The following is a 16,188-nucleotide window of genomic DNA, read 5'->3' as shown; positions in this document are numbered from 1 at the left end:
GCTTCTTGAAAGAGATGTGGTTTGTGGGGGGAGGAGGAGGGTTCAGATACCCACAGGAGTGGGTAGGGTGGAAGGCATCATGAACAAGAAAATGTCTGCAAAGATGTGGAGGCAATCTGCTAATTCAGTTAAGTGTGGAAGAGTCAGAGAAAGTCATAACGGGAAATAAGATTGAAAAGCATAGACTTGGTCAGACTGAGGAGGGTCCCAAAGCCAGGCTCTGGAATTTACTTTACACTTAAGTAGAAAGGATGCGGTGATACTCTGAGAGGCACTGGAGAAGCGTATAGAATGAAAAACCAGAGACTGGCCATCTGTTTGAATCCACAGGCAAGGGTGAAAGGGGCTGAACTGAGAGATAGATTTTACTGGAAAAAAACAGAAAGAGGATGTTAACACAGGTAAAATAGACAGCTTGGCAATGTGCTGTACATAGTTACCTATGGAGTAGACAAGTCCAGAATGCCTGAGCTTTTTGTGCCAGACTGAATGAGATTGGGACAAAAGGGAATTCAGGGCAGAGCTGGTTTTCAGAGGGAAAAGCATGCTGATAGGTTCTGTTTTGGGAGTACTGGGTTTGGGGCAATGATATGACTTCCCCATAGAGAAATCCAGTTTATGGTTGGAGTAGCAGTTATTTGGTGAGAGGCCAAAGGTGGAGAAATCTGGGACTCTACAGGTCATCCTTATTGAAGTAATGGTGTAACTGGAGAGCAGGAAAGCCCCCAAGGAAGAGAAGAGGGCAATAGAAGGAGCCAAGGATGCAGCATAAATTTAGAGGGTTCAGGGTGGGAAGGGCAACCGAAGAGAAAGAAGCTGAATCAGAGAGCTGGGAGAGAACCAGAATAGCATTGGAGAGTCAAGGAAGAGAGATGCAAAGAAAGTGGAGAAAATCATACTGGTGCAGCCAAGAGGGTAGAGCAGGGCTTCTCAAGCAGGGCATGGTTGACACTTGGGGCCATATCCCTCTTTGTTATGGGGACTGTTTTGTGCATTGTTGGGTGTTCAGCGGCGTCCCTTGCCTCTACTCATTAGATGCTAGTAGTATTCCACTCTCCAGTTGTGACAGTGAAAAATGTCTCAGACATTGTCAAAGGTCCCCTAGGGACAAAATCACCCCAGTTGAGCACCACTGGCCTAGAAGAAGAAGGAATATGAAAGACCACTGGGTCTGGCAGTTAAGAATATTGAGCAGAATTTACCTGAAAAAAACAAGATCCCTGATTAAAAAGACAGATGCACCCCTATGTTTATTGCAGCACGATTTACAATAGCCAAGATATGGAAACAACCTAATTGACCATAAGTAGATGAATGGATAAAGAAGATGTGGTCCATATACACAATGGAATATTATTCAGCCATAAAAAGAAAAGTCCTACCATTTGCAACAACATGGATGAATCTAAAGGGTGTTATATGCTCAGTGAAATAGACCAGGTGGAGAAAGACAGGTACCAAATGATTTCCCTCATTTGTGGAGTATAACAAGGCAAAACTGAAGGAACAAAACAGCAGCAGACTCGCAGATTCCAAGAAGGGACTAGCAGTTACCAAAGGAAAGGGGCTGGGGAGGGAGGGAGAAGCAGATTAAGGGGCATTGTAATTAGCATTCACAATATAGCGGGGTCACGAGGAAGGCAGCACAGCACGGGGAAGGGAAGTAATGACTCCATAGCATCTTAATACACTGATGGACAGTGATTGCAATGGGGTGGGGGGGACTTGATAATATGGGTGAATGGGTGAATGTTGAAACCACAATGTTGCTCATGTGAAACCTTCGTAAGATTGTGTATCAATGACAATTTAAAAAAAATTTTCATCTGAGAAAAAAAACATATGAAGAAGCAACTAGGGCAAGGGAACATTTAGACTATAAATCCTGAGAGTTTGTGAGTTCTATCCGGGAGTGTTGTCTGGGGAAGGCAACTCTTTGCTGATCTAAAATAGCTCTCTGAAGACCTTGGGGCGATTGGCTCCTGCCACAGTGAAGGTGACTCCTTTATTGGCAGAGGCAAAAGCAGAGCAGTGGTCTCGCCCACCCATCATGCTGTGCCCCTTTCCCTAGCAGTGGGCTCTGGCCACAAGGGACTTCCACTTCCGTGCTGGCAGCAGGATGGCCTCTCTCAGTTGGCTAAGCCATGTCTCCTGAGTACCAACTCTTAAAAGGTCCACTTCAGCTGAATTTGGACTTCATTCCTTCCATCTCCCCTTGCCTGGAACAATAGTGTGATTTGATCTATCCCTGATTTGGAGCGCAGAAATTCTTCATTGGCTTCGTAAGGGACATTATCCTGTATGCTTTCGCCTTGTGAAACTCCTACAGTGAACTTGCGTTAAATAAACCATTGGCAAGGACAAAAGAATACTGAGTGGAAGTCAGACTACTTGTAATTGAAGAGGGAGAAATGGAGGAAAAGGAAGCTGAGGATGTAGGCAATTCACTCATTACATCAGAAAGAAGATACAGCAAAGGGAACCTGAGTTCCAAACTTTGTCAAGGTTTTGTGTGGATCCAGCTTTTCTCCCCTTTCTCTTTTTGATAGGTTTTCCTGGCTATATATTCTTCCATATAAATTCAATAATAAACTTGTCTTGCTCTGGGGAAATGAAATAATGGTATTTTTATTGGGATTAAATTAAAATTACAAATAATTTAGGCCCTTGTCCTTTTTTCACGTGTATTAATAGTTTACTTTTTTTAACTGATGAGCTCTCCAAAGCAGTTTCGGATTCCAGAAAAACCGAGTCCATCATACCCCCATCATCCCTCACCCTTCCCTTTGTTAGCATCTTGCATCCTTGTGGGACATTTGGAACATTGTTATTTGAGCCAATACTGATATGTCATTATTAACTAAAGTCCATAGTTTGAGGTTCACTCTTGGTGTTGTACGTTCTTTGGAGTGTAACAAAAGTAGAATGACATGTATCTACCATTATGTTACTATAAAGAATAGTTTAATTGCCCTAGAAATCCTCTGAAATCTGCTTATTCATCCCCCACACCCAACCCCTGGCAACTACTATCTTTTTACTGTGTTTATAGTTTAGCCTTTTTCAGAGTGTCACATAGCTGGAATCATACATTACATAACCTTTTCAGATTGCTTCCTTTCACTTAGTAATATGAATTTGTTTCCCCCATGTCTTTTCATGGCTTCATAGCTCATTTCTTTTTAATGCTGAATAAATAGTCCATTGTCTGGATGTACAGCTTGCTGGCCATTCACCTACTGAAGGACCTTTTGGTGGCTTCCAAGTTTTGATAGTTATAAATAAAGCCGCAGGTTTTTTATGTGGACATAAGCTTTCAGCTCCATTGGGTAAATATTAAGGAATATAATTGCTGGGTTGTACAGTCGGGTATATTTAGTTATAAGAAACTGCCAAACTGTCTTCCAGAGTGACTGGGCATTTTGCATGCCCCTAGCCAAAGTGAGATAGCTTCACATCCTCACCAGCACTTGTCTGCATTTTGGACCTGGGCCATCCTAACAGGTGCATAGTGGTATCTCATTGCTATTTTAAGTTGCAATTCCATATTGACGAGCAATGTGGAGCATCTCTTCTTATGTTTATTTGCTATCTGTATATCTTTGGTGAGATCTGTTAAGGTCCTTTGACAATTTTTTCATCAGGTTGCTCATTTTCTCAGTGAGTTTTAAGAGTTCTTTGTATATTTTTGGTAATAGCCCTTTATGAGGTATGTGTTTGGCAAAGATTTTCTCCCATTCTGTGGCATTTCTTTTCATTCTCTTAACAGTTTTATTTGCAGAGCAGAAGTTTTTAATGAATCTAACTTAGCAGTTTTTTTCTTGCATGGATTGTGCTTTTAGTGTTGTATCTAAAAAGTCTTTTGTCTTTTAAAATGCTATCCTTTTTAAGCATGTCTCTTGTAACTAATCTGATCATCTCCATTTCAGTAGGTGACTGCATTTGCCTTCGATGTCAGTTTATCTAATTTTCTATGATTTTATGATCTGTTTCCATTGTTTTTCTTTGTTTCATCTCCTTTTTCTCACTTCTGTTGGATTCATCAAGTTCTCTTCATTCCATTTTCTCTGTCAAGGTAAAAAGTATATCTAACCTGAAACCTAAAATTCTGTTGGTTAAGAATCTAAAGTTAATCAGCTTTTCTTCTTCTGAAACAGCCAAGAAGTGTAGAATTCTAATTCCAATTAACCCCACATGTTGCTGCTCCCAAGGATTTTTGTTCCATCTTGTTTTTAGGCCTTCAAAATTAATTGTTATTTTACAGTCAGCTGTGGTTTAGAGTTATCCAGAGGTTTTCTAATTCCTTTTGCTGGCTTTTCTTCCTGCAAGCCTGTCCTTTCAAATGAATTCAGTTTTCCTTCCTGAACTATATCTCTTTTAGTTATTTCACTGACGCCCTCTCACTGGTAATAAGCAATCTGATCTGTTTTTTAAAAGCAGACTTTATTTTTGCCCTCATTTTTGAGTGACAATTTAATTGAATTTAAAATTCTAAGTTGACAGTTATTTTTTCCCCTTTGAAGAATTTTTTCCATTGGCTTTTGATAAATCTCCATTGTTGAAATTGTTGCTCCTTTATAGGAAACCTGTCTTCTCTGCCAGCTTTTAAGATTTTTCTCAATCTTTGGTGTTCTGTAGCTTTACTACAATGGATCTATAGGTGTGGATTTATTTTTATTTAGTCTTAGCAGGCTTTGTTGTACCTTTTCAATCTGAAGATCTGATTTTTCAACAGTTCTCTAAAATCACTCATATTGTCTCTTAGCATATTGACTCAGCCTTCTTAATTCCCCTTTAGCAGCTATCATCAAATGTGTTAGACCCATTCAATCCTCAGTATCTTATTTAACATCACTGTCCCTCTCAGTTGCATTTACCTAATTTCTTCAAGTATCTCATGTAGTTCATTATTTTTGTTTTCAGCTGTGACTAAAGCATTCTTTTGTTCACCAGTTGAGCTTTTCATTTCAATGACTGTGATTTTTACTTTGGACTGTGATTTCATTTCAATGACTGTGATTTACTTTGAAATGAAGGATGTTTCATGGTTTAGAGCTTAGACTAGAGTCAGGCTGCCTGACTCAGATTCTTGCTCTGCCCCTTAGAAATTGTGAAGCCATGGGCAAATTACTTAACTTCTGTTTTCTCATTGGTTAAATGAGGATGATAATGGTACAGAAATCTGATAGTTTTTTAAAAAGTGTTAGTGAAATATAGTTATATAGTACTATATTGGTTTCAGATGTACAGCATAGTAACTTGACAATTACATACATTAGTAAATGCTCACCACAGTGAATGTAATTACCATGACACCAAGGATATTGCACTATTATTGGCTGTAGTCTCTATGCTATACTTCCATCCCTGTGACTAATTTATATTTTGAAGTTTGTACCACTATATACCCTTCACCTATTTCACGCATCTCCCCAATGGTAACCAACAGACTGTTACCTGTGTTTATGAGTCTACTTGTTTGTTTTATGTTTTAGATTCCACATATAAGTGAAATCACGTGGTATTTGTCTTTCTCTGACTTTTTTCACTTAGCATAATACCCTCCAGGTCCATTCATGTTGTCATAAACGGTAAGATTTCTTTCTTTCTTATGGCTGAGTGATACACCGTTGTATACATATACCACATCTTCTTTGTCTATTCATCTATCAGTGGATAATTAGGTTGCTTCCATATCTTGGTTATTGTAAATAAGATATCTGATTGTTTAGAATGAAGATTAACAGAATACATAAAGGGAATAAAACAATGTCTCGTGCGTAGTCGGCACACCCTGTTAGCTGCTATTGTCGAATTTGGTTTTTTCTTCATGATTTCTTTTGTATTTTACTCTCACATCATTTAAATTTATCTTTAAATTACTGTCTAATTGATCACTTACGAGGTTTTTGGAAATCTAATCCTATTTTCTGTTGACTTTTGCACATGATAGATCAGGATTACTTTATAAGTGTTTTTTTATTAAGGCTTTAGTTATAAGAATCCTGTCTAGTCCAAGTGGACCTCTGTACCTCCAGATAGATTTAATGTTTCTGTCAATCTCTTCAAGAGCCTGGAACCAATGTTTATGTTAATATCTTGACATGGACCAGGACAGATTCCTGGGATTCCAATATTAAGAGATCAGTTAGAAGAAAATAAGTGACCAAAGATGTTGAAATTAGAAAGAAAACCTAAGTTACATAGAAATCAGGGGAAAATCTGAGTGGTGTGTGACGTGGGGTGGGGAGATAGTAAGAGTCATATGCTGCTAAGAGGTTGCATAAGTTGAAGCCAGAGAAGTTTCCATTGGATATGGCAACATGGAGGATTTCTGTGACTTTGAGTAATTTCAGTACAATTCTGTGGGGAGAAGCCTTATTGAAATGACATAATAGATTGAAGACTAAATGAGATTCATTATAGTGCTGTACTGGAGGTCATAGCCAGTGTAGTAAGTAAAGAAATAAAAATTAAAAGCATAAAGATTATAAAGGAAGAAGTAGAACTTACCTCTATTTGCAGATGGCATGGTTGTGAATTTACAGAGTCCAATGGGTTTAAATAAAATATAGTCAAAAGCACTAAATACCTAGAAATTTAATAAAAGATGTGTAAACCAACTACACATAAAACACTGTTGCAAGAACTGAGTACATTGAGAATATAGCATATTCATGGATTAGAAGATTCAATATTAAGGTATCAGATGCTTCCAAATTGGTAGAGTTCATTGGAATCCCAATCAAAATCCCTGCGGTTTGTTGTAAAAAAAGAAAAGATGAAGCTGATTCTAAAATGTATTTGGAAAATGCAAGGTATTTAGAATAGGCAAGACAACTTTGCAGAACAGCTGATTCCAAAATTTGCATGTGTATGCAAAGGACATAAAATAGCCAAGGTGGTTTTGAACCAGAACACTTATAGTACCTAATTTAAAGACTTGCTATAAAATCACAGACTGTGATATTGGCATAAGAATGGATAAATTAATCAATGGGACAGAATGAAGTACAGAAATAACTAATCAAAGATTTTTGACAAAGGCACCAGTGACATTCAATGGAGAAAGGACATTCTTTTCAATAAATGGTGGTCAAGCAGTTGGATATCTATGCAGAATAAACAAACCTTGGCCTATCTCAGGTCAAAATTTTAATTTCAGATGGATAATAGGCCTAAGAAAGAAAGCTAAAACTATAAAACGAAAACTCTGAAGAACAAGAATATCCTCAAGACCTTGGAGCAGGCAGAGATCTAGCTGATGGGACACAGAATGTACTTGACCATTAAAGAAAAAATTGATAGATTTTTCTGACTACGAGAATATTTTAGAAATACAGCTCATCAAAAGACACTATTTGGGGGATGGAGAAGGAAGGCCTTTCTAAACAAGATCTCTCACACTCAGAAGCTTGTAAAAGAAAAAAAATGCAATTTAGATAACTCTTCCCTCCCCCCAAAAAAGGAAAATGCAAGCAAGAAAGACCTCTGACCTCTATAGATTTTCATGAACAACTTTAAGAAACTGGGAGAATACTTACAATGTGATTATAATATGTGTGAAAAGCATGGTGTGATAGGCAGAAAAATGGCTCCTCAAAGATGTCCTTTTCCTAATCCTGTGTGAGAGTATGTCACATGACATAGCAAAGGAATATTAAGGCAGCAGATGGAATTATGTTTGCTATTCAGCTGATCTTAAAAATGGGGAGATTATCTGCGAGGGCCCAACATAATCACAAAGGTACTTATCAGCGGAAGGGGGAGAAGTCAAGGGTGAAAAGGACTTGGCCAGTCTTGTTGACCTTGAAGATGAAGAAATGGAGACACAAGCTAAGGAATGCAGGTGACCTCTAAAACATGGAAAAGGCAAGGAAATCAGTTGTTTCATAGAGCCTTCAGAAGACTACAACCCTGCCAACATCTTTATTTTGACTCAGTACGACCCATTTCAAACTTCTGATGTCCAAGAGTGTAAGATAATAACAAGTTTGTGTAATTTTAAGCCTCTAAATTTGTGGCAGTTTGTTAGAGCAGCAATAGGAAACTAGTGCATATTGTGTATCAGTAAAAAAAGAACATAATTTTAAAATGTAATTCACAGAATTAAGAAACATAGATGTCCAATAAATATGGTTAAAAGTACTGAACTAGTATCAGTAGTAATGCACTAGTAATTACTAGTACCACTAGTAATCAGAAATCAAATTTAAATCTATTTTGCCTAATAGATGAACAAAAATTTTCAGTAGATACTATCCAACTGTGTTCCTCTCAGATCCAAGAAAGGAATCTCTTACATACTCTGGGTAATGGTCTAAATAAGAAAGATGTTTTAGAAGGAAATTTGACAGAATCCATCAAAATTAAAGACTGTATCCTTGTGTATAACTATACACAATTTGAATCTTTTACAGTGAGAATATCTTTACATCTCACTTGTGAAACTCCAATACATAAAAAAAAGAGCCCAAGGGCAATTAAGAAAACCTGTAACAAATGCAAAATGGAAGATGACTTAACTGTGGTGCAGGGGGTGGAAGAGACATACTGCTGCCACAGGGTTTTAGGATGGGTGACAGCGGCATTAGCTAATCATTTTCCCTCATCACCCCTGCTGCTGGGGGTCTTCTCTCCTGTCCACCGTCAGCATTCTGTTGACTGCATCTGTCTGCAAGTGTCTGCCACCCCCGCCCACGGCCGTCTGGGACACGTGACTGAAGGCTCAGTCCGCTAGCCGTCTCGGTGCTCTGTGCAGCTGCTGCCTGGATTGCTAAGTACTAACGATGAAAGAAGTGTTTCATCAGTGGACACATGTTCCCATAACAGCACGCATCCTTGGGGATTTGTACGCCTTCTAACAGAATCCTAGGTAAACTCAGTCAGCTGCTCCAACAGGTGCGCAGGCTAGGCTTGGAGATGGCAGATGGGCTACCACTGTTGCCAAGTTCTAGATTTATAAGAAGCATGTAGCAGGGCTGGCTCAGAGACCATGTCATTGCCCCTTTTTCCTTTCTTGTGTGACTGTTTCCCCAACACTTTATCGTAAACATGCAAATAAAAACCCCTCAGTGGTGAGCTCCCAGTGAAAAACTCACAGATTTTATCTTTGTGATCAGAATATGTAGGTGGAAGAGAGCTATCTAGTTAGATGTGAACACAAATGCCCTTAGTCATTGTAGACTATTATCTGGGAAGACATTTCTGGCCTTCTTGGCCAAAACCCCATGTCTTAGAGACAAACTAAGGCCCAAGAAGAAAAGGAGTGCCTTTGGGTGTTGCCATGAGTGGGGAAACCTGGACAAAATCCTCTCTCTAGAATGGGGGTCCAGGCATCATTTTCTCAGCATTGGCCTGCCTGCCTTCTCCATGTACCTGAGGTGGCATTCCGATACTTAACTGAGCTATCCTATAGGAACATGTTGTTATACATAATTTTAAATTTGCTGTTAAAGGCTTGAGCTTTTTTAAGATTTCCATACTGTGGACTGAGAGCTCAAATTAACAGATCTCTGAATAACTGGCCATTGATCAGCTTAGTTGGGGGCTCAGGAAATAAACATCCCCCACTTGGTGGTTTTGTAATGTGTAGCATGCCTAGGTTGAACTACACTTTCCAAAATTCCCTTTCTTGCATGTTTCTGGTTAGGATGCACCCCAAAGGAGATTCTTGTTGGAGATTTGGAAGGTGGATGCGAATTAGCAGCATCCCACACATCACTTTGGGCTGGCTCACCTTGTTGGCATGAGGCGGCACCTGGCCCTGTAACTGCTGCCCCCTCTCTGTCCTCAGTTTCTCTAACCCCTGGGCCTTGCCACGTGTGTGTGTAGCTCTGTGGCCCAGCTTATGCAGGATACCCACAGCCCCTATGCCAGAGGCAACATGAGCTGACATGGGTTTAGTCTGTGCTTGTGGCTTCAGCTTATTGCTTGCCGTTCCAGCTTGTTGCCTTCCCCTGCTGTACATCCTTCCCTGCCTGTCCCACAGACTTGAACCCCAGCATCACACAAAGACAGCAGCATTACAGAGACTGCGTTACCATCTACCGCAGTTACATAAGCCATATTTCTGTAAATTCATATGTATTACGTATTTTATGTGTACACATACACACTTGTGGTCCTGTTTCTCCAGGTGACCCATGACTGCCATACACCTCCATCCCCCCAGAAATCATTGTTTTTCAACATTCCTTTATTAGTGGTCTGGGCAGAGTTTTGGGGGACATTTTAGACATCCAGGATCCACCCTCTGGAATTCTCCAACTTACAGAAGTGTTCCATACCCAAAAGAATGCAAAGTTAATTAAAACCCCAGCCCTCTTTGGTAGTGAGGCAAAATTCAACACCCAGCAAATACAGCAAAATAAACCAAAGCGCTGGGGGCAGAGAGCAGCTCAGTCCAACAGGAGACAAGAAAAAATGGAATAATGAGGGCAGAAGGAATAAAATGGTGGGAATGAGCTCCAGTAGTGGCAGTAGCCACAGCAAGAGGCCCGGACAGGCAGTGGACGTGGGTCCTGAATGGGGGAGAGAAGAAGCCAGAACTCCTTTGGAGTTTGGGGAGCAAAAAAGCCTGTCATAAGCAACCCTGTGGTGTCACTGTGCTTCACAAAAGACACTTGTAGATGCCCGTCCACACCCCCCCACACACACATAGCAGTTGGTGCTTGGAAGTACATACTCCATGTCTGGATGCCCTGGGTATCAGTGATCCACAGTGTTCAGAGGCAAAAAAATTATTAAAGATACTATTTCAAGGAATATTCATTTATCGCCTAGACAGCCTACAAGTAACTTTCAGTCTCATTGTTCAGGATAGAGTTTAATGTTCCAGATGCTTAGAAGTCTGTTAGAAGCCAAAACAAAGGAGGTTTGGAGGAAACCATCTGAAGCATTGTCCTCATGGTCTCACTGATCTTTACCTTGGAAAAAGCTCTCAGATATTAAGATGTTGAGGAGAATATGACTAGTGAAGGAAGAGGGAGAACAAGCCTTCCAGAAAGTACCTCTGGCCTGTGGTGCTAAGATAACGCCAAGTCAAGGGAGTTATTAGGAAAGTGGAGAAAATACTCACGGGAAAGACTGCCTCCACCTCAAGCTCACTGGTTGGTTTTGCAATTTATACTGTTCTTGCCCAGGAGGTCACCTTATTTTACTAACATACGAGAGACCTAAAAGCAAGCTGTCCTCTTGGATTATTAAAGAAAAGTGCTTTCCTAGAGTCGTGATACCACTTTACTGTCAGCTTTCCATTTCCTCTGCGTTTTATATTTTTGTGACACATCACAGATGATGATATTCATGATTATGGCCCTGGAGCAACAAAGAAAGTTTTCCTGTTCTCATGTGGTCTGTTAAAGAAGGCAGGAAGGTCTGTAAATACACTCTTTCTACTTTTTAAGTTAACTTAGTTGTTCTAGGAGCTTCCTTAGCTCTGATTCTCTTAACCCTTCTGGCCTGGACAGAGATCATGCTTTTCACCTTTCTTGAGAACGGTTTCTTTTTGACTTTCCGACTCCCATGGCAGCATTTCCAGTGCTAGGTTCAGAAGGATACCTGATGCCCCAGTGAATGAATCTTGAGCTGTTCAGTTATCCACAAAGTCAGGCATTTACTCTGTTTTCTAAAAATGAAATAGAATTTGGGTGAGCCTAACTGAAAAAAACGTCCACAGTGGGTTGACATTAATTAATTGGGTGAGCTCTCTGTGTGATTGGCTGGAGGACAGAGTCTCCAAGGACAAAGCCTCAGCGTCGTTGTCTCTGCTCGGCACCTCCCATCAGGTCAGTTCTGAGTCTTTCCTCCTGTGTGTAGTGTTTTTCAGCCATACCCACAATTCTTTGTCCATATAAAACATGATCTTGGACACACCATTTCTTTCTGGATGCAAATAGCAATCTAGTCCCTCAGAACTGTTTTCTTTCTATTGAAAGCACTACCTGGCCAAAAAACAAAAGGCAGGAAAGGGAATGCAAAGCTGAAGATGCTACTTGAGATTATGTTGACAGTTTTTTCTTAAATGATACTTTTATGTACAACAAAACCAGACATCCTGGCTGCACCAGGATCATGAAATAAAGAAAAACCTAAGGAAGGATAATTATTTTAATAGCTGCCCTCAGGGGAAATCACAGATGAGGGTGAAATTCTCCCAAATTAGCAATTATATAAATCTTGAAGATTGTAGCACAGCAGGATTTAAATTCCATTTCCAAAAATGCTTAACTCTGCCAAAAATGAATGGACGTGATTGCAGCTATCTGTGTTTTTGACCGCTGCTCTTGCAGCTGTGAAAGTCTGACCCACACTGAAATGCCTCCCTGACTCAGCCTTTCTGTGTCCTCGTCCCTGCAGTGCGAATCTGTCCAAGGCCGCCTGGGGAGCATTGGAGAAAAATGGCACCCAGCTGATGATACGCTCCTATGAACTTGGGGTCCTTTTCCTGCCTTCGGCGTTTGTAAGTTTGCACTTGAAACTGCCTGACTGGTCATATGTGAAGCGGAATGGGTTTTTATGTTCTCTCCCTTAGCCGAGATGACCTGCCCGAGCGGGAGGTAGCGGGGCCAGGGTTCTGCCCCAGAGCCCGCTCTCCACCACTGGCCCATGCCGATGGACCTGTTCAGCGCCCACTCTTCTGGGTGTGGGGGATCGCTGTCCTCAGGGACTGTACCTGATCAGAGATGGAAGATACAGCTTTGGGTAAAGTCAGTAATGGTATTTAAATAAATATTGTGAAACACAACATGAAGATGTATTATGAGGTAGTGACGAGTCACCAAAGAAAGAGTCAACAACCAGGTGTGGGATGTGTTTAGGTCAGGGTGACTGGAGGATGCCTTTGGAACCTGGAGGGCTTGTGGGGTTGAAGGATGCCTAGGATATAGGGTGAGGGGGAAAGGCATCCCTGTGGGGAAGTGGGGGGAGCACAAGCCAGAGGCAGGGAAGGTCACAGTGCCCTCTAGAGAGGCAGTTCAGGGGGTCACAGAGGACCTGTGCAACCAGACTCACTCGTAAGCCCCTGGGAAGACACTAGGCTAGAAGCCATGTCTCCCAGGTCCAGCACAGCCAGCCTGTCACCAGCTTTGGAGCAGCTCTTGGTTTCTGCAGCTGAACACCAGACAGCGTGGCAGGGTTTCACATGGCCCTGGGTCATACCAGCCATATGTCTCTCTGAACACGAATCACTCCTGGCCCTGAGAGATTCCCCGTCCAAGAGGTGCAAAGGCCTGAGACCTCCCATCTCACTTGCCCCTGTGCCCGCTGGTGGACTGCAGTCAGTGTTGCCCATGCAATGAGATGGCACATGCTTTTTTCTTCCCCTTTTTTTTTGTTTTTTTTGCCACTTGCTATAGTTGAGTTTGTGATAAACACCCACACAATGCAGCTCCATAGTAAACCACTTGGACTGGACCAGAAAGTTTAGCTAAGGGGTGGTGCCGAGTCCTTGTCCGTAGGTGTGAATCGGCCCCATGAAGCATGTGGCATGGTCCTAAGGCTGCTGGAGAACATTTCCCGCCCATCCAGCCCCCTCACTGGTTCTTTTCTCGGGCATGCTCATGTGAAGAGTTCTTCTCTCCCTTTCTCCTCGCCTATATTTATCCATCCTTTCCTTCTCCATTTCAAAAGATTTCTCTACAAAACTACCTAGCAGGCCTCTCCTGAGGGTAGTAGCATAAGACTCCAGCATTTTCTCTTTCCTGTAGTCAAACAGGAGGTCCTAATGCTGCTTACAGCTGAAGATTTCCACCTCCATGGCCCTGTAGGTGGACTGTTACCCCTTTTCCTATAGACAAGGATGTGACTTCCCTAAGGTTCTTCAAACCTCAGTCTTCTTAACTGGTCCCTCCTATGATCTTTCAACTTTCTTGCAGGGAAACACTAAATTCACAATGCTAGGGTATTCAGTGTTTGGTATGAATATATGTATAGCAACTGTAGCTTTGAACTGAGGCTTATAATAACTTAAGTAATGGAATAAATTCCATGTCATTGTAGGTTGGCTTTTGTTGTGAGCATTTCCTAAATTCTAGTCATTTCTAACTGTTCTGACCTGATCCCTCATCACAAAAATGATGATAGGAAAGAAATATTACACTTCCAGGTTCCCTAGACCCTTCTAAGCTACAGAATTTTACCTCCAATACTGTTTCTGTCTATACATTAGGGAGCACTAACAAAAAATGGGCACAATCATTTAGAATCCCCAAATTAACCCTACACTAGACTTATTTTTATACTTTTAGAGTAAGAAGCCCCACTATAGCACATCCTAGGAAAAATGGACATTCACTTACTTATAAAGACCAACAGCAAGAATATGCAAAATGGTTTCCACGCCTCCTATGCTATGCCCACAAACCTTAGCATGACGCCCACAAGCATGATGGCCATGCAGTGACATAGTGACTATGTTAGAAGAGTCTTAGAAGACAGCAGCTTCTCTGTCAATCATAGCTCCTTAGCATGTCTAAGACCTAAGATACAGATCTCAGAACAGTGCTTTTAAAAGCAGTCTTCCTCCAGGATACTGCGTAAGAACCCACAAGCTGCCACTCTCTTGTCTTCAGACATTCTCTCAGCTGGTGGGTTGTAAGTGACTTGGGCAAGGTGCTGAAAGTAGGCACGTGAAGAACAGACAGAAGTGTCTGACCTTGCCCTCCCAAGGAGCTCGTAGCCAAGTTATGCAAAAAGGTCATAAAAGCCACAGAGGCACCGTGAGAGACATCCCAGGTGCAACCTGGGTGCTGGGGCACATGAGGAAGGTACCTGGCCTGAGCCAGCAAAGCCCAGAGGGCTGAAGGTGGGTATTTGTGTTCTTTTAATTGCATTTTCCAGAAACCAGCTTGACCTTACCTAAGAGGGCAATTTGAAAAGGGAGACTGTCACGGAATCGGAAAAGAGCGGATCAGCCAAGACTCAAAAGGGCAGAGCCAGGCCAGCCCTGGGACCGCAGCAGGAGACGGCCTCTGGGCTGCTGCCTCTGGTGGGACTCCACCACAGTGGCTTCTCCGCCCAGTTCCCAGCCCTTCTGCATTTACAGTGACCCTGTCATGCCTCCCTCCCCCAAGCCAACCCCCAGTAGCGGGCCTGTTTTCACAGAAGGGATTGTGAGCTAGGAGGCCACCCCTAGACAGAGGTCAATACTGCCAGAAAGTTTCACCCCTAAGTGAGTCAATGTATTAATCTCAGTAATGTGGTTTCAGGGGATTTTCCAACAAAGGACACTTTGACCTTAGGCTACTATATCACAGCATCTTTGTCACTTACTGTTATGTGAAGCTTCTGGATAGCAGACCTGTGCTTGACCTTCACAGAATTAACATTTATGGTTTTAACTCTGAGGGCAACATAAAGGTCAATGCCATGAGATAATTTATCATTTTGCTGAGGTTATATGAGCACAGAATGAAACATTTAGCTTGTGAAGGAGAAACTTTGCAGCAGAGCAACTCGGTGTTTCCACCTGAGGAGGAAGGAGGTGGGGTCTTGGTTCCCGTGAAGCTTGCGGGTAAGTTAAGGGAACAGACAGAGGTTATTACAGCATTTGAAGACAGCTCCGGAACGAAGTGCTCAGGACGTAAAGTCTCTGAGAAGATGGGAGTGTGTGATCCAACTCAGGGAATCGGGTAGGGCTGCTTGAAGGAGGTGACATTGACCTGAGTCTTGAAAGATGAGTGTGGGTTTAGCCCAGCATCAGGGAAGGTGAGGCTTCCAGCAGAGGCACTAGTGAGTGTTATCTTTAGAAGCCATCCACAGTTGCACGTGCCTGGGAAGGGGCTGGGGGCGGGTCCCAGGCCTTGACGTTGGAATCCTGTTCCAAAGGATACTGACAAGCAGGATACTCTGGGGCTGGATCTTGTCCCATGTGGATAGTAGAAGGCCATCCATTTCTTAAGAGGGGTTAGTGGTGTCCTCAGCCAATTTTCAGAGAATTTGAATCTTAAAATATATCTCCAGTTATTGTTATAATTTAATATACATATTTAATTAATATAATATATATTTAAATAAATTAATATTTAATATATAACTATAATATATATAGTTCAAAAGGTACCTGAGGATTAGGACCTTGCAGATATCCCCAAATCACCATCTTAATCACTTAAATCATACTATTATATAAATCTGATCATTGATCACTGTTTACCGTTCACCCACTGTGCTGGCTCAGAGTGTAGA

General features: G+C 41.7%; 1 protein-coding gene across 4 annotated transcripts in view; it reads left to right on the top strand.

Moving 5' to 3' along the window:
* TDP1 (tyrosyl-DNA phosphodiesterase 1) overlaps positions 1 to 16,188 on the top strand; it is an 88,747-nt gene that overhangs the window by 49,423 nt on the left and 23,136 nt on the right. For all 4 annotated transcript variants that reach the window (XM_073241989.1, XM_073241987.1, XM_073241988.1 and 1 more), the window contains one exon: positions 12,361 to 12,463. In XM_073241989.1, the coding sequence (XP_073098090.1) occupies positions 12,361 to 12,463 (103 nt within the window). The remainder of the gene's footprint in view (positions 1 to 12,360; positions 12,464 to 16,188) is intronic.

This window comes from Manis javanica, chromosome 8, assembly GCF_040802235.1.
Source record: "Manis javanica isolate MJ-LG chromosome 8, MJ_LKY, whole genome shotgun sequence".
Taxonomy (NCBI): Eukaryota; Metazoa; Chordata; class Mammalia; order Pholidota; family Manidae; genus Manis; species Manis javanica.
Note: the sequence above shows the minus strand (reverse complement) of the source record. Positions and strands in the feature narration are given on the sequence as shown.